The sequence below is a fragment of the Diabrotica undecimpunctata genome, chromosome 8 (assembly GCF_040954645.1).
Source record: "Diabrotica undecimpunctata isolate CICGRU chromosome 8, icDiaUnde3, whole genome shotgun sequence".
Taxonomy (NCBI): Eukaryota; Metazoa; Arthropoda; class Insecta; order Coleoptera; family Chrysomelidae; genus Diabrotica; species Diabrotica undecimpunctata.
This window is the reverse complement of record NC_092810.1, coordinates 11,553,251-11,578,178: the sequence shown is the minus strand read 5'-3', so window position 1 is coordinate 11,578,178 and position 24,928 is coordinate 11,553,251. Positions and strand designations below refer to the sequence as shown.

At 36.3% G+C, this 24,928-nt stretch overlaps 1 protein-coding gene across 2 annotated transcripts in view; it reads right to left on the bottom strand.

The window, feature by feature from the left end:
- Positions 1-24,928, bottom strand: part of Gdh (glutamate dehydrogenase, mitochondrial) — a 77,143-nt gene that overhangs the window by 37,739 nt on the left and 14,476 nt on the right. For both annotated transcript variants that reach the window (XM_072539699.1, XM_072539701.1), the window contains exon 2: positions 19,754-19,954. In XM_072539699.1, the coding sequence (XP_072395800.1) occupies positions 19,754-19,954 (201 nt within the window). The remainder of the gene's footprint in view (positions 1-19,753; positions 19,955-24,928) is intronic.

The following is a 24,928-nucleotide window of genomic DNA, read 5'->3' as shown; positions in this document are numbered from 1 at the left end:
ATTATGTAATTGAAGCGTTATTTGCTCATAGAGATAATTCTCTTTGAAGGTCAATAAATGTTTAATTGTTGCAGAACGAACATAAAATACTAAATTGCCCAACACCAATGTAAAATTAGATTACTTACATTTAAACACTTAATATTAATATTCAAAAATGCTTCAAATGTTCGCATAACTTACCGCAATTACCTATTAAACTAATAGTGTGTTTGGCATGGAAACTAGTTCATTTGCCACATATTTTTGAATGATTTAAGAGTTATATTTAAGAACTAAAACTTGATTGTAACAAATGTATATTATATATCCGGATGTATATGTGATGTCATACGAATTCGTATTGTTGTGAATTTATTAATTGTTAAGTCTTTAATTTATAATGTCTTGTTCTTATCTTAATTCATTAAAAAGCACAATGAATGATATTTATTTATTTTCACTAAACATACATAATTTATTAAAAAGCGAACGTAACATTTTATCGCGAGCGCGTCGTCCGAATTAACTAACTCTTTTCAAAATAAAAGTTCCTCCATATTTATACGAAAACAGCTGCTCTAGAATCCCATGGATTTTGACCTCAATTGACCTGGTTTCGCCTCGAATGGACAGGCCTAATTCCGGAAGATTCGAATGGAACCAGTTTTTTTATTACTTGGAGTTTATGCCAGCTATTCGAAAGGTCTCGTATATTCTAAAACAGAACAGCATTAGTCATAATATAATACGGTTATTTTTAGGCCAGGATTTTTATCGTAACATTGCCCCCCTCTTAAAAGATGGTTCCTCCTGGAACCTTGTCGGGACTGGAACCGGAACTGTATGCTGGTATCGGCAACTGGACCCTCTTTTACAACTTCCAGTTGTATAAAAATGACAAGGGACGGTTTTCTCTCCGCACCAGTAACTATGCGGATTGCAACAGACTAACACCTGGACTTCGGTGTCTTTGAAGATCTCCTCCACCATATTTCGGATAACCCTCCAATCTAATTGGCGGCACTCCAACTTTGGCATGGCTAACTTTTGCACGTCGGACTCTAGTACGTGCTCTCTCAATTGAAGTAAGGCTTCCCATACATCTCGGTAGGTAGGTTGGTCACGGGCAGTGTCTTTTGTTACCAGGTAGAAAAGGTAACGTGATGCATCTTGGAGTTTCAAGGTTTTACCGGGAGCTGGCACCTGGCATTGAAGTTCTGCAACTCGACCAAACTTCCTTCGAAAGACGGATGCCAACCCTGGTGCGTCTTTGATACTGGCCGGGATGGTGAGGGCCAGCGAGTAGTCATCGGGGAGCGCTAGTAGATCTTGCTTTTCTTCAGTGGTAACACCATGTCTCGCTTTACCGGTACCTCCATAGGCACCCATGAATTCCTCAAACGTGAGGTCAGACACATCGTGGACTTGGTTTACTTCCACTTCTTCATCTACGTCGTGGTCACCTTCGAAAGACGCCAGCCGGTTATGGTGTACTATCATCGGCTTTCCCTTCGGAATCTTGCTTATTCGGTAGATGACATCGTTGATCTTCTCCATAATGAGGTATGGACCTTCCCAAAACTGCTGCAATTTGGGAGAACAACCTTTTCGCTTCTTGGGATTATACAGCCATACTTTGTCGTTCTTCTTAAAGCAACCCTTTTCGGCTTGTGTATCGTACCGTTTCTTCATTCGGTCGCTAGCGATCTGAAGGTGGGAACGGACCAACTCATGTACATCGTCCATTCTTCTTCGTAATTCGATCACATAATCTTCACCTGCTACATCTTCTCCAGGTCGACACCCAAACTCTAGATCACAAGGTAGTCGCATTTCGCGTCCGAATAGGACTTTCGCTGGTGTCTGGCCTGTTGATTCGTTAACAGCAGATCTGTAGGCCATTGTGAAGAACGGAAGGTATTGGTCCCAGTCTCGCTGATGATCGGACACCATCTTTGTCAAATATTTGCCAACTGTCCTATTCATCCGTTCTACCATACCATCAGATTGCGGATGATATGCTGTAGTTCTTGTTTTCTTCATGCCTAGTCTATCACATATTCCTTGGAATAGATCGCTTTCGAAGTTCCTGCCTTGGTCACTATGGATCTCCAAAGGCACTCCAAATCGGCTGATATATTCTTGGATCAACTTATCTGCAACGGTGGCGGCCTTCTGGTCTGGAAGTGCGTAAATCTCGACCCACTTAGTGAAGTAATCCATTACTACCAGCATGTACTTGCCTCCATTTTCACTTTCTGGAAATGGCCCAGCGATGTCCAAAGCTATTCTTTCAAACGGGCTTCCAACATTATATTGTCTCATAGGAGCTCTCCTTTTTCGGTAAGGCCCGTTACTCGTGGCACAAATAGTACATTTCTTACACCAGTCTTTTACATCGTCGGAACTGTTCATCCAATAAAACCGTTCCCGAATTCGCTGAAGGGTTTTCCTTACACCAAAATGCCCTCCCGATGGACTGTCGTGTAACTGACGAAGTACTTCGGCTATTCTGCTCTTTGGGATCACCAACTGTCTTCTCTTCTCTGAACCGTCATCATTTTCCAGGACTCGTTTAAGCAAGCCATCTTCGATGATAAATGAGTCCCACTGGGCCCAATACGTCTTAACTACTGAGCATAGGTTTGATATTTCCTGCCAAGGTGGTCGACGGTTTTCCTCTTTCCATTTTCGGATTTTCTGTATAACTGGATCTCTCTCTTGTTCTTCCCTGATCTTAGTAGGCGTCCAGTCGTCGTTGACAATCGTCGTTCTTAGCACTGCTGCTTCCTTGGATTCCGTTTTGTTGCAGTGGGAACACTCTGCTGAGCATGGCCTTCTGGAAAGAGAATCAGCGTTTCTGTGGCTAACTCCGGCCCGGTGCTCAATCTTAAAATCGTATTCTTGGAGTCGTTCGATCCACCTGGCTATCTGACCCTCTGGATTCTTAAACTGCATCAACCACTTAAGGGCGGCATGGTCGGTTCGGATTAGAAACTTTCTTCCATAGAGGTATTGATAGAAGTGCTCTACTGATTTCACTACTGCCAGAAGTTCTCTTCTCGTGACGCAATAATTCCGCTCAGGTTTTGAAAGAACTTTACTAAAATATCCGAGGACTCGTTCCTGTCCTCCTTGAATCTGAGACAGCACTCCTCCAATTCCCACATTACTTGCATCTGTATCTAAGATGAACTCTCCTTCTGGCAGTGGATACCCCAAAATTGGTGCTGTTATTAAATGCTTTTTCAACGTTTCAAAGGCATTTTGGCAGTCTATATCCCAGCGGTATTCTCTTGATTCCTCTGTAAGTCGCGTTAATGGCTTAGCGATATCTGCAAACTTCTTAATAAACCTCCGGTAGTAAGTACATAGTCCAAGAAAACTTCTCACTTGATGTTTGTCAGTTGGTTTTGGCCATTCCTTAATGGAATCGATTTTTCCCTTATCCACGGCCACTCCTTCTTTACTGACTATATGACCCAGATAATTGACTTTACCTTGAAATAGCTGGCACTTCTTGGGGTTTAGCATCAATTGGGCAGCTTTAAGTCGATTAAAAACGTTTTCTAAATTCCTCAAATGATCTTCGAATGTCTCCCCCAAGACGATTATGTCATCTAAATAAACCAGGCATGTTTTCCAAGATAACCCTCTCAACACATTTTCCATAAGCCTCTCAAATGTCGCAGGAGCATTACAGAGTCCAAATGGCATAACGTTGAATTGCCACAATCCAGATCCTGTGGTGAAGGCTGTCTTTTCTTTATCTACTGGGTCCATTTCTACCTGCCAGTATCCAGACTTCAAATCCAAAGTAGAAAACAATTTACTTCCAGCCAATGTGTCCAATGTGTCATCGATCCGAGGCAGAGGATAACTATCTTTCTTGGTAACGTTGTTCAGCAAACGGTAATCCACACAGAACCTCGTCGTTCCGTCTTTCTTCTTAACCAGGACCACCGGAGAGACCCATGGGCTCGTAGAAGGTTCTATCACCCCGTCTTTCTTCATTTCCTGAACAATCGTTTCAGCTTCCTCTCTTTTCGCCTGTGGTAATCGTCGAGCTGTTTGACGAATTGGCTTAGCATTACCAGTATCAATTTTATGCTTAACAACCGTAGTTCTTCCCGTCTTTCCTCCTTTCGGTACGAAAATATCACGATACTGCCGAAGAAATTCCCTTAATTTCCTTTTCTCCATCTGATTTAGAGACTGTCCTGCAACTGCAACCATTTGGTCGAATTTATCGTTGGAATTATCAGATGTTGTCGCCTGACGGATTATGGATGTCACAGGTACACAAGTTCCTACTTTTGTCTCTTTCTTTATGGTCACTGGGTAGTCGTTGACATTGATAAGTCTCACAGGAATTTCCTTAGCCGAAGTCACCAATTCCTTTCCAATTATGATTCCACGGCCAACCTCATCGTCGTGGTTCCAAGGCTCCATCATAACAGGTCTCCCTTCGTCCACAAATCCCTGTAGCCGCGCTACTATGATCGTTTCGCTTCTCGCAGGCACGACTGTATCTTCTGTAATGGCTGCTTGCACAGTGTTATCATTATGTGGATGGAGAAATACCTCCTCGTTGCCAACTTTGATTACCTTATTCTTAAAATCCAATTGGAATCCATGCATATTCATTACGTCCATTCCTAATATAACATCCTCTTCGATGTCAGCAACTATAACAGTATGGACGAACTTTTCTGCTCCAATTCCCAATTGTACCTGGATTTCTCCATGAATGTTGGCATTTTCACCTGTAGCGGTCCGAAGTCGCAACCTCGTTGGTAACAGTTTCTTTCGGCTGTTTATAACTGTCGGGCGTATAATGGTTCTGGTCGCTCCGGTATCCACCAACAACGTATGCTTTTTACCATTTATGTCTCCATCCACATATACACTATCTTCACGACATTTCAAAGAAGCTATTAGTATGAGAGGGTCTTTGGAAGAGTTCCGGGTCGAAGCTGCCTCCCTAAGGTTGACTCGTTCTGGTTTTCCTGATGGTGAGTTTCTTAATTTTATGGTCTTCTTTTTCTTGCATGTCATGCTTTTCATCAAATTAAAGAGCTGGTCAAGTTTATCTTCGTCTCCTTCCTCTTTTACAGTCCTAACTTTACTGTACCCGCCAGAGGCCTGCGTAGCTGACTCGTATTCGAGGGCGGCGGATAGGACATCAACCAGCGTCTTGTGACGAGCTAATCGTAGTGTTCTCTGCATTTCATGATCACGAAGACCATCAATAAACGTTTGAACGGCCAATTTTTCCATCATGTCTTCGGGAGCTGTTGGATAAGCATATCGTACTAATCTGGCAATATCTACCTCATATTCTTGAAGAGCCTCATCTTTCTTCTGTCTACGATTTTTAAGCTGCGACTGATATACATGCTCCAAATGTTCGTGGCCATATCGCATATTTAACCTCTTCTTCAGTTGTTCGAAATCATCGGTTTCCTCTACTGCTATGGTCTGAAGCACATCTAAGGCATCTCCTCGAAGAGCGATAGTCAGGTTTACCGCCTTTTCTTTTTCAGACCATCCATTTGCTCTTGCGGCTGATTCGAACTGTTTCATGTAGTTGTTCCATGATGATTTTCCGTCGAAAGTTGGGACTTTAACATGAATAGAACCTCCACTTCCTTCAAATTTCGGCCGTGTCTCCAACTTACATTTCGTCTCGTCTTCTTTTATCTCCACTGTAATTGGATTGTTTCCTCTCTCTGCTGTCCCGGTTTCCTCCATCTTCTTTTCCATCTCTTTCCATATCTTTTCTTCGAAGGCCAACATATCGGCAGCAACTTGGTTTTTTAACGAAGATATTCTATCGTCCAGGGCAGACATCTCAGAAGTGACTTTAGAGATTTCCGAAGAGATGTTAGCAGAGACTTTGCTTTCCAGAGAAGAAATCTCGTTAGAAACTTTGCTTTCTAAAGAAGCGATGTCGCCGGATACTTTGTTCTCCAATTTCGAAATCGACGAGATGACAGCATCATGTTTGTCTTCAAATATATAAGTCTCTGGGTCTAGTCCTTCTTCTAGCAAAGCGTTCTTTAGTCGTTGGACTAACTCAGCCTTTTTCCCGGTGGAAGATAATTCTCTGTCTTCAAGATGTCTTCTTAAATTAGTCACTGTCAGCTCATAAATCGTAGCCATTTTCACAATTTATTTTATATTCACTTGTATTATTATTATAAGTCTAATTTATGTTCGATCTCACTCTGACACCATTTGTTGTGAATTTATTAATTGTTAAGTCTTTAATTTATAATGTCTTGTTCTTATCTTAATTCATTAAAAAGCACAATGAATGATATTTATTTATTTTCACTAAACATACATAATTTATTAAAAAGCGAACGTAACATTTTATCGCGAGCGCGTCGTCCGAATTAACTAACTCTTTTCAAAATAAAAGTTCCTCCATATTTATACGAAAACAGCTGCTCTAGAATCCCATGGATTTTGACCTCAATTGACCTGGTTTCGCCTCGAATGGACAGGCCTAATTCCGGAAGATTCGAATGGAACCAGTTTTTTTATTACTTGGAGTTTATGCCAGCTATTCGAAAGGTCTCGTATATTCTAAAACAGAACAGCATTAGTCATAATATAATACGGTTATTTTTAGGCCAGGATTTTTATCGTAACAGTATATTGATTTCTGATTGAGTGACAGTAGGTGGGTTATGTTTAAGGGAAGTTGTACATTACTTTTAACCAGGTATTCATAAAATGTAGCTAAAAGTGCTTTATATGTAATACATCCAAACAAGATGTAGAAAGGATGAAGAAAATGACGGGATACCAAACGAATTACTGAAATATTGTGGAGCAACAATGACAGAACAATTAACAACATTAATTAATAAAATTATAAAACACAATAAAATACCGGAAGAATGAAGAACGAGCGAACTAACTCTACTATTCAAAACAGAAGATAAAAAACAGCCAGAAAACTACAGCGGTATAAACTTACACTAAAACTTACAACCAGAATTTTACAAGTGCTAATAAATCGGAGGAGAGAGAAGTGAAAACATAAAAAAAGCATGCAATATAGAAAACATAAATGGATGGTTGACAAAACGGAAACAGGAATAGAACGAAGACATTAGTAGAATAGCAAAGGATAGGATAGTACGAATAGCACGAGATAAGTCACCAAATGGACGAAGAAGTATTGGCAGACCAAGAAAAAGATGGTGCGACAAATAAAACAATTTAGGAGGCTAATATTGAAGAAGAAACAGGCATTTAAACCATACATACAAGAAGGAAGAAGAAGAAGAATAGGCCTGACTACAGTCATATATAGTCAGTATATCTTTTTAGGTTCCATATCCCATGTTTTTCTACATATCAATATATTCTGTTAAACACATATAATGGATAATGCGAAAGCTCACTGACATGGAATGGAAGATGACACGCTGACTACATGAACTAAGAAACCGAATTGGACGATTCCAAAAATCTGCAGAGACGGTTCTCAAAATTAATAGAGGAAAAATAAACATTATGAGAAATTATTATAAACGAAGTTAAGAATATTATAAGAAATTATTATAAATATTCAATTTAATTCAATTAATATCCACACAAAAATGTGAGAAGTACTATGGGGAACTACTGACAGAAAATAGGGACGAATACTTAACTCAATCACCAACAGAGGTTAATATTGAAGGAGAAGATATAACAATACAAGTGACAGAAATTAGAAATGCTATAAAAGAACTGAAAAACGGTAGGTCTCCAGGACCAGGGGATATCCCAGCTGAACTAATAAAATGTGGATCGCAAAAATTGTTTGAAACCGTCACTTGGTGCATAAATCAATTTATAAATGGTTCTCCCGTACCCGACGAGTGGAAAATTGCTTATATTTCGTCGATCCATAAGAAAGGAGATAAGCTTAAATGTGAAAACTATAGAGGGATATCAGTCACTAGTACATTCAGCCGTTTGTATGGACGAATAATTAGAGACCGCATTGAGAAGGAATACAAAGACCAAGAGGAAGAAGAACAATCCGGTTTTCGAACAGAAAGAAGCTGTACTGATAATATCTTCTGCCTCAAACAACTAATAGAAAAAAAATTAAGCACAAATCAAGAAACCCACCTCATGTTTATTGACTCGCAGAAGGCGTACGATACAGTTCCTGTAAACAAACTCTGGAACGTGATACGACAGACGAATATTAGCGTCACCTTAATAAAAGGCTTAAGAAATTTGTATGAAGGGTCAACATCACAAATAAAAAATGGAAACAGACTATCGCAAAGCTTCCTGGTTAATAAAGGTCTACGTCAGGGGTGTTGTGTATCACCGACCTTGTTTAAAATATATGTTGCAAAAGCATTGAAAGAGTGGAAACAAAAATGCAGAGGCATGGGCGTAGACCTTGGAGAGATTTGCTTGTATACATTGCAGTTTGCTGATGACCAGGTTGTTATAGCAAACGATAAAGATGATCTGGAATACATGGCAAGGACATTACAAGAAGAAAATAGAAAGTGGTGACTAGAAATTAATACAAAAAAAAACAAAATAGCTACCAATAGGTACCGAACTAGCGAACATCACATTAGAAAATAACGAAATCATCATGCCCTGTAACCATTACACATACCTAGGAATCGTTTTTGACACAACGGGGAAAGATGATGAAGAAATAAAGAGAAGAATAACACAATCCAGAAAAACAATAGGTTGTCTAAACAGCGTACTGTGGAGTCATGAAATAGGAAAAAGAAGAAAACACAATATCTACGATTCTCTTATTAAAAGCAGTCTATTGTACGGAGCGGAAACTTGGCGAATAACCGAAAATAACAGAAGAAAAGTGGAGGCAGTAGAAATGGACGCTTTTAGAAGATCAGTAGGAGTGTCACGCAGAGAGAGAATACATAATGATGAGATAACACAGCGAATGGGGGTTGACGGCTCTCTAACAACAGACATAAAAAGAAAACAGCTGATATGGTACGGACACGTCCAGAGGATGGATAATCCAAGACTCCCAAAAATAATTATGCAATGGATACCACCAAGCCGCAGAAAGAGAGGAAGACCCGAGAAATCTTGGAGAGAGGGAGTAACGAAGGCGATGAGCGCAAGAGATTTTAGAGAGGGCCAATGGGATGATAGAATGTCATAGAAATTAGGCATTGGAAAACGTCGCAAGACGTTTTAAAACCGATTGATATATATATATATATATATATATATATATATATATATATATATATATATATATATATATATATAGTTAAGAGCAACCAACGCAACTGGAAGAAATAAAGTATATTGCTATTATCGATCAATCTATAACAGCAATAACTGATTACGGTGTGATCCACGATAACAGTAGGTAACTGGAGGATGCACTGCAGAAATAACATAGAAAGAAAACAACTATACATCAAAATCAATTTGAATATTGTTTTCTTCTCTATTTCCAACAAGCATCACTATTGGATATTGTCAAGAAGGCAATACATGTTTTTGAGATATTTTTGTTGGAAAAATATGCGGCAAATGCATTGAATACTTTGTACTTTTTGCACAAGTATTTTGAATAAACGGTCTTAATTTTATCCATTTTTGTGACTACTTATCCATCTATGCATTCTTATTTCCGCCGCATGCATGCATTGTTCCTCTTTCTTTTAACTGTCCAAGCTAGTCCTATGACTTTTTTTATAGAATTTTCCCGTTAGCTTCATTGGAATTGTTTTATAACACGACACACCACTCGCTCCCTTCTACTTCATCGATCCAACCTTCTTCCTTTCTTTTTCACTGCCGAACATTCAGTTCCGTCCATCATAGCCGGTCAATAAAACCCAAAAACTTAGTTTTTAAAAGCTGTCTGTACTCTCATGTATTTTTAGTTGTTTGACTATTATATCTGCGCTAATTATAAACGAGCTAATTACAGTGTATTTAGATGTCCTTATTTTATATTCGGCTCCGACACATGCATTGAATTAAAAATCCCAATTGCCTTTCTAAGTATTAAGTAATATAAAAAATGTAGTCAACAAAATTGATAGAGATAAAACCATCTCGGTATTCCACGTGTCACATACTCATGGGACCTACTTTCGGAGTATATTATTTTTGTCACAAAGAAAACTTGCGAATATTTGAATAAACTGCCAACCAATAGAATTAAAAGAGAGTGATATACCTCCATTTTATTTTTAGAATATGGTAACACCTGTCTTTTGTTAAACTGATTAACAAATATACTTCTAGAATCGTTTATTTCAATATTAGCTTTGTATTACTAAGTAAATAAATTTCGTTTTTAAGTAAATATCTTATTTGAAGGTCTGATTAATTTTGAGTTGTAGGAGTTTTAAAAATTCGATATATAAAAAAGCTAATATAAAAATGCTTCCATTTTTTTTACTTGACTTCTTTTCGCCAATCGGATTGAAATTTAGGTCGCCATCTACCATATTATTAAAAAGGTCTTTTTATATCAGTATAGAGTAACAACGACCTACTCATACTATCGGTTCTATATGATCTCTCTCTCTCTCTTTCTCTCTCTCTTTCTCTCTCTCTCTCTCTCTTTCTCTCTCTCTCTCTCCCTCTCTCTCTCTCTCCCTCTCTCTCTCTCTCCCTATCTCTCTTTCTCTCTCTCACCCTCTCTCTCCCCCTTTCTCTCTCTATCTCTCTCTTGTCGTTTTCCCATTCTGGAGGATCGTCCAGATTCTTCCAATATTCCTAACAATTTTTCTAAATTTTTCTCTATCGTCAGCTGCTCTGAGAGCTTCGCAGAATGAGTTTCTAGCTGAATTTTTAGTTTGGTCTGACCATCTAGTTGGTGATCGTCCTCTTGATCTTCTCCCCGGAACGTTTCCAGAAACAATTAATCTCTCCAAACTATATAAGTCAGGTGACAACTGGCTTCCTTGTCTAACACCTCTCTCGGTCTATATGATCTATATATATAATTTCGGTTTACAACGTTCTTCGACGTCTTCCGATTTCCAATCTCCATCTCATTCTATCGTTCCATAGATCGTCTTCCAGTTCTCTTTCTCTGATTTCTTTATCAACTCCTTCTATCCAACTTCTTCTAGGTCTTCCTGGTCTTCGCCTACCTCTTGGTTGCCATTCAAGAATTTGTCTTGGTATTCTATTCTCCGGCATTCTCCTTACGTGTCCGTACCATCTGAGTTGTGTCGTTTTGATGTCATCAACAATATTATGTGTAACCCCCATGATTTCTCGGACTCTCTCGTTTGTTATTCTGTCGCGTCTGGAGATTCCCGCCGAGCGGCGCCAGAAGTCCATTTCTGTTGCTCTAAGCATTTTCTCTGATCTGTCTTTTAGGGGCCACACTTCGCATCCATATGTTGTGATACTTTTTATTATGGTGTTGTATATTCTTCTTTTGTTGTCTTTAGAGATGTTTTTATCCCACAGTACGCTGTTTAGTAAGGCTATGCCTTTCCTTCCCTGTGTATTTCGTTCCTTAATGGCTGCATCTAATTTTCCGTCTTGAGTGATTTTTACTCCTAGGTATTTGTAGTTATCACATAGTTTGATCTCTTGATTTTCCTCTACGAGAAGGTTATGTTGATCTCCTCCGATACTCATGTACTCAGTTTTTTCCATATTCACTTCCAAACCCCACTCTGTAAACTCTTCTAATAGTTTTCGCATCATGTAACTAAGGTCTTCAGAGTCCTGTGCGATGATGACCTGGTCATCTGCAAAGCACAGAGTGTACAAAGTTAAGTCTATTAGTGGTATGCCCATATTCGTACATTTTTTCTTCCATTTGTTGAGTGCTGCTTCGAGGTATATTTTAAATAATGTTGAGGATATACAGCATCCTTGTCTTAATCCTTTAGTCACTTTGAGTCCCGGTGTTATCAGATTTCCTGTTTTAATTCTTGTTGTTTGTTGGTAGTACAACGTTTTTACTACTTCAATCAATTCTATATTTATATTTGTTTTCCCCAGTGCCTCCCATAATTTATCAAGCGGGATACTATCATATGCTTTCCTAAGGTCTACGAACGTCAGATGGACTTCTTGGCCACGAGCAACTTTCTTTTCAATTATCTGAGTAATAGAGAAGACATGGTCTATTGTAGATCGACCTGCACGAAAACCAGCCTGTTCTTCGGCTTCCATATCTTGGTATTCTTCTTCTATTCGATTTTTTATTATTTTCTCATATATTCTGCTAATACTACTAGTAACTGCAATTCCTCTATAGTTTTCAGGTTTCGATTTATCTCCCTTTTTATGGATGGTGCTCATATGCGATTCTTTCCATTCCTCAGGTATTTCATGTTTATTTATGCATTCCTGGAAAAGTTGTCGTAGTCGTTGAATTAGTATTTTGGGTCCATGTTTAATGAGTTCCGGAGCTACATTTCCGGGGCCAGGTGATTTGCCATTCTTTAGATGTCTGCATACGGTTTCGACTTCTCTCTCATTTATTCTGATTGGTGACCCTATCAGCCTGACGCCTTGTAAACCATAGTTCTCTATCTGTTTGAAGGGCTCTCTTGTCTCTGTTAGTAAATCTTTAAAGTATTCTTCCCAAGTTTGCGGTGATATGGACTGGATAATATCTCTTTTTTTGTTGTTTCTTAAATTTTTTAACAGTTTCCAGCTTTCTGAACTTTGGCTTCCACCAATGTATGTATTTATCATGGTGCACTTTTTTTCCCAGGATTCATTTTTCTTTTGGCAAATTTTTCTTCTGACCATCGCTTGCATTCTTTTGTATTCGATTCTGTCTTCCACATTTTTTGTGTTCAGATATTTTTGATACAATTTTCTTTTCTGTGTTATTTCCTGCGAAATATCTTGATCCCACCAATATGGTTTTTGTTGTCCGATCTTTTCATATCGCCCTAGTGCTTCTAGGGCAGCGGCGTGTATACATTCTTTGATGGTTTTGTATAACTGATTAACATTCCTGGTATTATCTTCCGTTTCAATTAGTTTTTGTTCCAGTCTACGTTTATATAGTTTTCTAACACTTTCTTGGTGTAAACTATTCAAATTGTATCGTACTTCTTGTACTTGCTCCTTTGTATGGTTATCTTGCGGCGTTTTCTGTTCTCTTTTATGTGGGAATGAAATATCTGAACGTAGGAGGTAGTGGTCACTGCCGCAAGTGGGTCCTCTACATGCTCTTACGTCTTTTGTTTTCAGTCGACTTTTTTGTTTAAGGATGACATAGTCTATAACTGATTTTAAGTTTCGGGTTTCCTGAGTCCACGTATACTTGATGTCTATATGATCTCCTGGTGTTTATATATATGCTCTGCTCTCACTCCAATCAATTTATTTATATTTATATATTTTTCTTAACAAATTCTCTCATACTCGTCAGGACTACATAAGGAATAAAAAGATTTCGAAGACAGATTCAGCTAAATATAGTCCAATCCTCTTTTCCTTTTCTTATTGTGCCACTCCTCTTGGATAAGTAATGCGTATTTTTGTCCTCGCATTAGGTGGTCCAAATATTCGCTTTATAGCTAACATACCCGCCTGATTTTTTCCTACAAGACGTAGCACTTCCACGTTTGTGACAATATCAATCCAACTTATGTAGTATTCGACGTTAGGATCACATTTCGAGGCTTTCAAGATTTTTTATGTTGTTCTGTTTAAGAATCCATGTCTCTACTCCGTGTAATACGGCGTTACAAAATAGCCTCTCAATATTCTTAATCGTACAGGGATACTGATGTCCGTATTGCAGAAGAATTTTTTCATCGCAATGAAAGTGGACCTGGCAATTTCGATAAGTCTTTTTATTTCACTGTTTTGGTCTGCAGTTTCAATTATTAAAGTTCCCAAGTACTCGTAGTTTGATACTTTCTCAATTTGAGTGCAATTTATACTAATTCGCGTTGGTTCTATAATGTTCTTACTGAAGACCATATCACTTGCTGCAATAGTGACACAATTACAAATTTTTCAATTTTGATTTTTTTCGTGCATTGGTTTGCAAATTGATTATATTTTTAATGCAACACTGGCTTATTTAAACTTTTAACGTTGTCACCCAGATGGTAGCCGAAGTGCCAGTTTAGCTTTGAACAGATCTTGCTTAAAATTGTGCGCAGTATTGGCATATATATTATCAGTGAGCAGCGAGATCTCTTGCAAGCACAACCGATAGTTGTTGTAATAGTGACTCTTTTTGAGTTGTGCCACTATTGCACTAAAAGTTTTTTTAATAGTGACATTTTTGTGATTATTGTAATTTTATCTGCAGATCTGGCGATCTCGTTAAAGTATTTGAATTAGATCATAACAGCTTCTTGGCAACTAGTTTTAATGTGGATGAGTCTGGAGAAAAATTTAATTTTAATGATATTTGCGTAATTAAAGTTGAAAAACGATTTCCAAATAGATTATCTTTTAAAACCTCCTATAAAGAGCAAGAATTCAAATGTGTTAATGTTAAATCGATAAAAAACGGGAAATCGTTGGTAAATGTTGAGAATATTGATTTAAAAAAGCATATTCGGGACCTATTTTAATATCAAAAAAAAAAATTTAACGATTTGCTATCCCTGGTAGCTAACAAAAATATTCGAATCTGCCTTGTAAACTCTTTAAATTATGAATAATTGTCTATAAACTAATATGTAAGATGTGCTTACGTTTAATTTTGCAAATGTACTTATTTTATTCTTAACCGTTGTCTCATTCAGTTTTTTCTTCGAAAAATATTTATTCTTTTTAATAATTCTAGTTTTTTTAATGTAAGTGCCACAAAGTGTCCTAAAAAATTGCTCACCAGGTTGCAGTGCAACAGTGGCACAACACAAAAAAAAAATTTGACGATTTGCTGTCCCTGGTAGCTAACAAAACCTTGCAAATTCTTTAAATTATGAATAATTGTCTAGAAACTAATATGCAAGATGGGCTTACGTTTGATTTTACAAATGTACTTATTTTATTCTTAATCGATGTCTCTTTCAGTTTTTTCTTCGAAAAGTAAATATTTTTTAATAATTCGAGTTTTTTTAATGTAAGTGCCACACAGTGTCTTACAAAATTGCTCACCAGGTTGCAGTGCAACAGTGGCACAACACAAACTATTTTTTTTTTAAAATTGATTTACTTAATATAATTTTTCTCTGAAGTATTTTACAGAATTAAGTTTATTATATCCTACATATTATAGGTAATTATCTAGTATCAGAGAAATAATATTAACATGCTCCTCCTAGGTATTTAATCATCATACAGATTTCGCGATTTTTCAAACAGCCATTTCTCATTATTTTACTTTTTTGAATTGTGCCATTATTTGATTCAGCAAGAGATATACTTCAGTCATTGTAAGTCTTCTGCTGTTCTTGTAACAGTATCGTCTGCATGTCGAATATTGTTTACAACCTCTCCAACGCTCTCCAAAGAACTTCCTGACATGCTTTTACTATAGACATTAAAAAGCAATAGTGACAAGACACAACCCTGTCGTACTCCTCTGAATATTTCTGTTTCTTGACATGTTTTGTTTTCTATTTTGATATTAGCCTTCTGATTCCAATACAAATTTAGAATTATTCGTAGGTCTTTATTATCAATGCTTTTTCTTTCAAGAATGTCTCAGTTTATCATAGCGTACCCTGTCAATTTCAAAATCTATAAAGCAGGTGTGTTTCCTGATTTTCATCTAGAAATTTTTGTGTGAACATGTTCAAAGCGAAGAGAGCTTCTCGAGTCTTCTTCTTCAAGTGTCATCTCCGCGGCGGAGGTCGGAAATCATCATAGCTATTCGGACTTTTGAGACGGCTGCTCTGAAAAGTTCATTTGATGTACATCCGTACCACTCTCTCAGGTTGCGCAGCCATGACATTCTACGCCTCCCTATGCTTCTCTTTCCTTGGATCTTTCCCTGCATAATCAGTTGGAGCAAGGTGTATTTCTCTCCACGTGTAATATGTCCGAGATATTCTAAGTATCTCGAGTATCCAGCCCTTTTCTGAATCTCATCTATGTATTGTTAATGTCGATTTCCAACTTTTGATAAATTAAGTTGTGGATGATTCTTAGAAATATTTTTAGCAGATGACTCATTAGTGATATTGTTCGATATTCTGAACATTATTTGGATTAGCTTTCTTTGGTAATGTAATGAATGTAGACAGCAATCATTCTTGGGGTATAATTCTGATACTATATACATATAGGGTCAAGAATAACCATATCATCAGGCAGCTGGCTATATAAACTATAAAACCCATGAGATCGTGTCTTACTGTAGCCTTAGAGGTTCGAATAAGTCTATTACATCTTCCCCCTCTACATATACATGTAAGAAGAATTTCTCTATCATAGACAGTAGCTTTAGGCTAACACAAGCTCAGTATCTAAAACTCGGCCTATACGAAGATATTCACAGACATGATGTAAAACAAACTCCCTCACACTTCATTGAAAGTTATAAAAAAACAGGAAGTTGAGCCGGGGTATTTGGATATATATTTTTTAAATAAAACGATCGAAACCGTGTGCCAAAAGTTAAGTCAAAACATCCTACCCTTTGAAATACCAGATCGTAAGAATTAAAAATAAAAATATTTAACAAATTAAATTTTATTTTCCAGCTGACATTCTCCCAATTAATCGCGTTTTGCTATAAATTATCAAGAAAATTATTTTCTTGTGGTATAACGATAAAACATGTTTTACTCGAGTATATAATAATATTATACATTTATTTATGACTTATGAGTAATCAAATTGGAAATACCTGATAACGTTTCTGGTTGGCAACAACACTGCTTCGTGATTGGTAGTTAAAAAAGGAGTGTCGCCACATCACACACAATTAAGTTCTACTTGGAACTGATTAATGTATTAGTGTAATAGTATTAACACGTATTTCTATTGCACTTTTTATACCAACAACGGAATTTGTAGTAGTTGTAAAAAACAAGTTTATTGAAGGTCGATCTAGTGCCTAATGCAAAAAACAGCTTTTTAATAACACAAAATGTCATTTAACGGAAGACAAATATTTCTGCTTGAAGTGTAGGAATATCTGTGAGGACTAGAAATAAAAAAGTTCACTTTTGAAGGATATAGCATATGAATTAACATATTTACATATTTCATAGCATATGAATTTTCACTACAATCAATGGTGGTATCTTCCCATATAAATATAGTACTTAAGTTAGACAAGAAAACAGTTTCAAAATCCTATGAACACACAGATGGATAAAATATTTTAAAGACCTATGACGACACAACAATAGTAGAAACAAAGAAAAATAAAAGCAAAAACAAATAATACAAACATCAACAAAAGAAGAATATTGAAAGAAAGAGAAAGAAGACATAGAAAAAGTAATACAGTTTAAAGGACTTACAAAAAACACATATAAATAATTTTTCCAGAATATTCATCGTCATAAGCGGCTCGACAATCCGTTGTGGATCTTGGCCTGCTCACAAAGAAGTCTCCACTCCTGTTGATTCCTGGCAACTTCCCTCCATCTTCTGATCCTTAGAATCTGTAGTTATTCTTCCACATCATCAATCCGTCTCCTGCGTGGTCGTCCTCTGGTAGCTCGTCCTCATCTAAGTCTCTGCACTTTAACGAATTTCACAATATCTGGATAGGTGTACAACTGTTTTGTTCAAAGTTGTATCTTCGATGCCATAGCTCATTTTCATTTACAGCCCCAAAAATGTTTTCTCTCAAAAATACCTAGAAGACTCTCATCATTTTTCATCATAGACGAACAGATGGTGTGTATCTAGTGACTTCTAGAATCTGCCTATGTGCTTGAATTTGATGTGTAGTTGACTTTCCAGCAGTAAATCCGCATTGATATTGACCAACAATATCCTTTGTAAAATCCAAGTCTTTCAAACAATACATTGCCGAATATTTTATACGCAGATGCTAACAGAGTAATGCCTTTATAGTTCTTACACTCCAGTTGATCATCCTTTTTATGCAACGGACATATTATTCCCTTTAGCCACTCTTCTGGTACCAATTCATTCTGCCATATAAGTACTATTAGTTTATGGAATGCTGTAAAAAGTTGATCACCACCTTTTTTTATACATTTCCGAACAGATTTCATCGATTCCTAGAGCTTTATTGTCTTTGAGGATGGCATTTGGTACTTCTTCTCTTGTTGGGTCTTCACTGTGTAGTTGACGTTGTAGATTTTGTTGATTGTCTAGGTTGTAACCTCCTTCAATATCGTTTATATTTAGATGTTCGCTGAAATGTTGTGCCCATCTGTTAAGAACTGAGTTTTTATCATGTAGAATTTCACCGTTAGTGTCTTTACAAATTTTTAATCGTGGTTTAAATTCTCGACGACTATTATTTAAGGATTTGAAGTATTTCCTCGTTTCCTTTTTTTTTTTTTTCGAATAAACTTTGTATCTTTGAGAGTGTTTTGTTCGTATTCTCTCTTCTTACGTCGATGGATACGTTTTTCCTCTCTTCTAAGAAGTCTACACTCTTATTTTTTTTCTCCGTGTACAACCTGCGTCGATGATTTTTTGATATGCTGCGTTCTTTCTATTTGTGGCTTCGCACTCATGATTAAACCAACGATTTTTTTTTCTTGACCTGGTTTTGTCCAATATTTCAACCGATTTCTGTAACACAGTATCCTATATTTGCCCATTTCCAGAATATTATCACGCTCTAAATCCCATCTTAGCCGACTTAACAGTACGCGTCTAGACACCATTCATTTATCGTTCCCTCAGGGAACGACAGTTTCTGATTCGAATATTCGTACGATTGGATTGGTCAAGGACTTAGAGAAATTCGGTTTCTGAATATGTTTGGACGATGAAATATGTTACCTATCTACTATATGGATCAGAAATAAATGGGACACAGAAAAAAAGGCCGTGCGAAGAACTATACAACGCAGACTCCACTAGGATTTTAATTACTTCAAATAATGATTTTATCACTATAATTATTAAGCATATAAAAAAACACTAAAATTATTCTTCTTAAAACAAATTACCAATATCAAGAATAAATTTGTTTTTAATACATTAGACATAAGCACCTACTTATGGCTATTTAAATGATTGATAGGAATCATTGAAAATCAATTTTCATTAAAAAGCAATATATTTTTATATTTATCGGCTACTTACGAGGCAATGAATGATATCTTTTGAAGATAACCAAAAATCTATCAGCAGATTATCCTATTTATAAAAAACTTACATTTCCTGTTGAATATTAACGATTTGTATTATTAGACCTTGGGAAAGAACATAATAAGAGTTAAATTTAATGTAAAGTACACCGTGACAGATTAATACCAAGAAAAAAGGTAGTATTATGATCTTTAGTAAAAACTCAATTCATTCAAGCGGTGAATAATTACAAATATCGGGGATATTTGTAATTTGTCATTTGACCCAGAAAGAATCATATATAAATCAATAATACAATATGTAATAACAACTTTAGACCGTCAATTTTTATCGGTACAGGTGGCTACATTGGTAAATTAAACTTACCACTCAAGAGGGGGGCACTTTGGTCAAACATATTTGTACGCCATTTATAACTTAAGATAGGTAATACAAAAATAATTATCTGCAACATATCGCCATCAAAATATTGGTACTAGTAGCAGGGATAATCTTCGATTTTCAGAAAATTTTGACCCCATTTTCGGCAATTTGATACAGTATAAAAATATCACTTTTGCAACGTATTTAATATTTAGAGACTTACCAATAAATCCTTTTTTGACCAATTCCAAAGTAAATCTCCTAGTGATCTTTTCTAATTCATGTTCAGAGTATTTCTTGTGGTCGATTTTAACTCCGGCTTTGGCTCCTCCGAATGGAACGTCTACACAGGCGCATTTGAATGTCATCAAGGCTGCCAAAGCTTTGACCTCGTCTCTGGAAACGTCCATGGAGAAACGCATACCTGTAAGAAACACGGTTTTTAAGAAACATCATTAAGACAAATAAAGCAATAAATTAAAATTAAAAATACATAATTGTGTCAGGACTACAGGCAGATAATATATTTTATATCAGCAACAGTGCTACGCTACATCAACTACGATTAATAATTAATATAAAATGTCTATGCCACACTTCAGTCGACAAAGTATATCTGTCAGTTGGCAACTCGTGACTTCTATCATGTTATTTCTATTTAATGTAGAAGCTGGATTAGTTGATTGATATCTTTACATCTTTTTTGGATTTTTTGGCCTTATTAATTTTTTTTCTTGTCCTCCTTTGGGAGAGACATACCCCATACACATGAGCGGAACTTCTTGAGCTTCGTGGTACCATACAGGGACTTCCCGAAGTACGTGGTCGACTATGGAATAAAAACTGTGATACGAAACTCAAGTCACCAGTCTCTGAAGATCTTCAATATTTTCGGCTAAGATCACAGTGTCGTCCGCATATCTAATGTTGTTAATGGGAACTCCATTTGCCTTTATTTCAGCTGTTTCATCCTCAAGAGCTTTTTTCAGGATCTCTTTGGAGTAGGCATTAAAAAGAATTGGCGACAATACGCATCCCTGTCTCACTCCACGTCTAATTTCAATTTCTTCTGACAGCTATTCGTTAACACGTACTTTTGCTCGCTGTTTATAGTATAAATTTGATATGATCCTGAGGTCGTTGTAGTCAATCTTCTTTGATTTCAGGACATTCATTAATTGTTCATGTCGTACTTTATTATAGTCAATAAAACATGCGTATATATCTTGATGGACGTCCAGGCATCTTTGTATCAGTAAATTAAGTGAAAAAAAAACTTCACGCGTTCCTAGCCCTTTGCGAAAACCAAATTGTGTATCATTAACGTATATGTCCAGTTTGTGACATATTCGGTTATGGATGACTTTTAGTAGTAACTTTAGCACATAAGATATCACGCTAATGGTGCGGTAATCGCTTCTCGAATAATAAACTTGATAATTGTGAAAATTAATGGTTTTATTTCAACTTGATATTTAAAAAAGTGGATGTATATTCTAAATTAATGATTTTACAAACAAATACTAACATATAAAAAAGTTGGGAAGGAACAGGTTTCGAGACCACCTCTATCTAGAAAAATCGAAAAAAAAAATATTTTCGTGGTATAAATTATTTCTGTGACACCTTGTATGATGCTACTAGCACATGATGTTCTTACATCACATGCTGTTACATCTTACAAGTGACGATTTAAGAGCTTTATTTGGTTGTTTTTGAAATTTACATAATTCTCACTGTGATTAACAAAAACCAATAAAATTGTTAATCATGTATGTTTATTTTGTTCTATTGTATTTAAATTTTATGTTGCAATTTCAATACAAAGCAAAAAGATAAGAATATTGTTGATAACAATTGCTTAGTGGTAGTTTTCGTTATGAATCGATTGTATAACGTGATATAAAGAAGTTATAAATCATGCACATTTGGCGCGATCTATATGACGTATACAGGGTGTCCAGAAACTCTGGGTGTTTGTCAAAAAACGATTTCAACAAGAAACAGGAAACGCAGATGGTACTGAAGGATGGATACGGGTCCATGATAAATACAAACGACTGGTGAAAGTTTGCTGCTAGATTGTGTCATTGCGTATCGCAGATTACTGATATTACGCTCTCCTATGGTGATTCCTCCACCCCTTCGTCTAGAACTTTCCATATATTATACAACATATATTCAGACTATATGTCATATAATAATGAGGATAGTATGCAGCCGCGCAGATCTGTCTAGTTCCTTTGGTTTTAACGCATTTGAATATATTCCGGGTACTTTAACTTTGGCTATGAGTTTTTATCATACAGATTTGTTATTAGGTTAACTCGGTGGTTAGACACTGCCACATTTCTCATTATACTCCGAAGGAGATCCCATTTTACTGAATCGAAAGTCGTCAAATATGTACTATTAACCCTAGAATACTAACCATCGTAATTTTTACAACACCAATGTTGTTGTAGGATATTGTGGAAGGTGTATACCACTATCTCTCGCCCGCTCACCTATTCTTACATTAGTGTATATCGAAACGTTTTACAAGTTACGCCTACATTATTAGTGAAGTGCCTGTAAATGACCACAACTTCGTAAATATTCTGAAAGTAACTTATAACGTTATAATTGCAGAAACAGCGATATTATCAGTTTTGTTTTTTTTTTTAGTGTAACATATGAATTCGGAAAATAGAGAAAGCTGAGTTGCAATTGTGCCTGAAAGAACTTTGGCCAGATGAATCGGATACCAATTCTGATAAATCAGAAAGTAGATCTGAAACAGAAGATGTTGTTTTAAAAGCACTCAGTCCATCTGAAGTTCGAACCATCAAGCAAACATGACTCAGATTCCGACCATGACTTACCATCTAGTAGTAAGAAAAGAAAAAGAAGTTCTAAAAAGAGTAATGAGTTGGAAAAACAGTTTACTTCAGTGTTTCAAAGAAAAGAAAGTAATGGCTCTAAAATCGACAAGGAAAAGAAATGTCCTGCTCAGCAAACCAAGAAAGATCCATCAAACGAAGAAGAATCTCCAGAAATTGCAGCGAAAGAGAAGCGACGCCGTCGAGTCTAAAAGGTAAAAATGGACACAGGTGGCCCTCTCAACCAAAGGCCGCTACTAAAACTCCAAAACGTAACTTCGTACATTTTGTTCAAGGCTCCTCTGATAAAACCAAGGAAGCACAAACTCCCTTAGATGCTTTTCATTGTTCTATGAGTTTTATGAGTCTCTGGCAAAAATTGTAGGATATACAAATGCTGAAATTTCTGTTAGGGCACAAAATAAAAGTCGAAAAACAAATTCGAATGTGAATATTGACGTATTGCATGTACCCCTAGGACTACTTATTTTTGCTGCAGACCAAAAAGACAATCATTTAGCGACAAGACAAATGTTTCATGACAAAATTTCTAGTGCTATATATATAAAGCAACTATGGGCCGGGAAAGATTTGAATGTCTTATAGAATGTTTACGTTTTGATGATACAATATCTAGACCAGACAGAAAAGAAACGGACCTATTAGCAGCCATTCGTGAAATATGGGATGATCTTATACAGAACTGCAAAACGTCCTAGAAGCCCGGATCATACCTAACAATCGATGAGCAGCTACTGGCTTTTAGGGGAAGATGTCCTTTCCAGATGTATATCCCAAACAAGCCAGCCAAATATGGACTGAAAATAGTAATGCTGTGTGACGTAGGTACCAAATATATGTTCGATGCAGAATTGTATTTAGGAAAGGGAACTAAAACCCAATAGACTGCCTCTTATGTAAAACAATTAACTCAGGGTGTGTACGGAAGTAACCGTAACATAACCATGGATAATTGGTTTACGTCAGTACCGCTAGAATCAAAGCTCTTAAAACCTCCATACAATTTAGCTATAGTTGGTACTCTAATGAAAGAGAAATTCCTCCCCAAATGATTAATCTCAAAAATCGTGAAATTGGTCATTCTTTATTTTGCTTCGATGGATAAAAACAATGGTATCCTATAAGACAAAAGTAAATAAGTCTGTCCTTCTTCTGTCGACAATCCACAACGGTCCAGTGGAATGTGATCCAACTGGAAAGCCAGATGTCATTAAATTTTATAATGCAGCCAAGTACGGAGTAGACACATTTGACCAAATGTGCGGAAACATGAACATCTCCAGAAAAACAATAAGATGGCCTCTTTGCCTGTTCTATGGCATGATAAATATAGCTTGTATAAACTCTTGGATAATTTTATGATCATAACCAACAACGACAGCAGGAGAAAAACCATCACCAGAAAAAAATTTATGGTCATTTTGACTGAACAACTGACGAAATCTTAGCTACAGCATCGTGTAAATACTTTTTCAGTGAACACATTTTTTTTCTCACCGTAGTAAATTTTACGATAGTTAGTGTAAATAAGGGTAAAAATAAGGTTAGTATCCTACGGTTAAGATGTCCTGAACCCCCTTAAATTTGGCTTATTTTCCTGGAGTATAATTGGACTCACTTGAGATAAAAAATTAGTTTAAGTTAGCAATATAGAAAACAAAATTAGCTTTTTCCGATACATTTTCTCCATAAACATTGAGTATCAAGATATCAGTTTGTTTATTCCGTTTGCAACACTCATTTTATTGCAAAACAGAATTCTTGACATGGTCTATGTACTTTTGAAATTTTCTGCGGAAAATATACAAATACGACCCTGTCTGACTTTATTCACAAATCAAGGACAATAGATTATTCAACTTCGGAAGAGAAGAATTCTGAAGACAAAGACATAATAACAACAAAAAATGCTGAATAAATCCAACCAGTGATTTTCTCAGCGTGCTAGCCTGAGGCAGCGGCAGTCATCGATTAGATTACAGTTTATCTCTAATAGCTTCGGCGAACCACAAAATTATTGCTGGTTCTATGGCAAACACAACTGAAAAAACACTGTTCTTATGTTCAATATAAAATGCGGTTTTAACTATCAGGTAAAACTAAAAGTAGCTTCATCCGGAAGAATATTTGTAGAAAATCCTGACAAACAAATTCAAATTAAAAATGACAGAAAGAAAAGAGATTTGATCTCTACATACACCACAAAGTATATATTTCAAAACGGATACTAATTAATTTAGTAATGGTTGATATAGTCCGTGTCAAAGTATATCGTCGTGGTTTTTCCTTTTTTAAACGACTTTAATTTTCTTACTACCATTGTTATTAAGATGAATACGTGTTAAAATCCTACCAAACTATAATGAAATACAAAAATTTATAAGTAGGTGTGTTATGGGAAGTCGTCACCAAGTATAAATAATATAAATATTTATTATCGACTCATCCATTTTATTATATAAAGAAAATTAAAATATTTTACTTGTATTTTAAAACTAAACTTCAATACAATACCA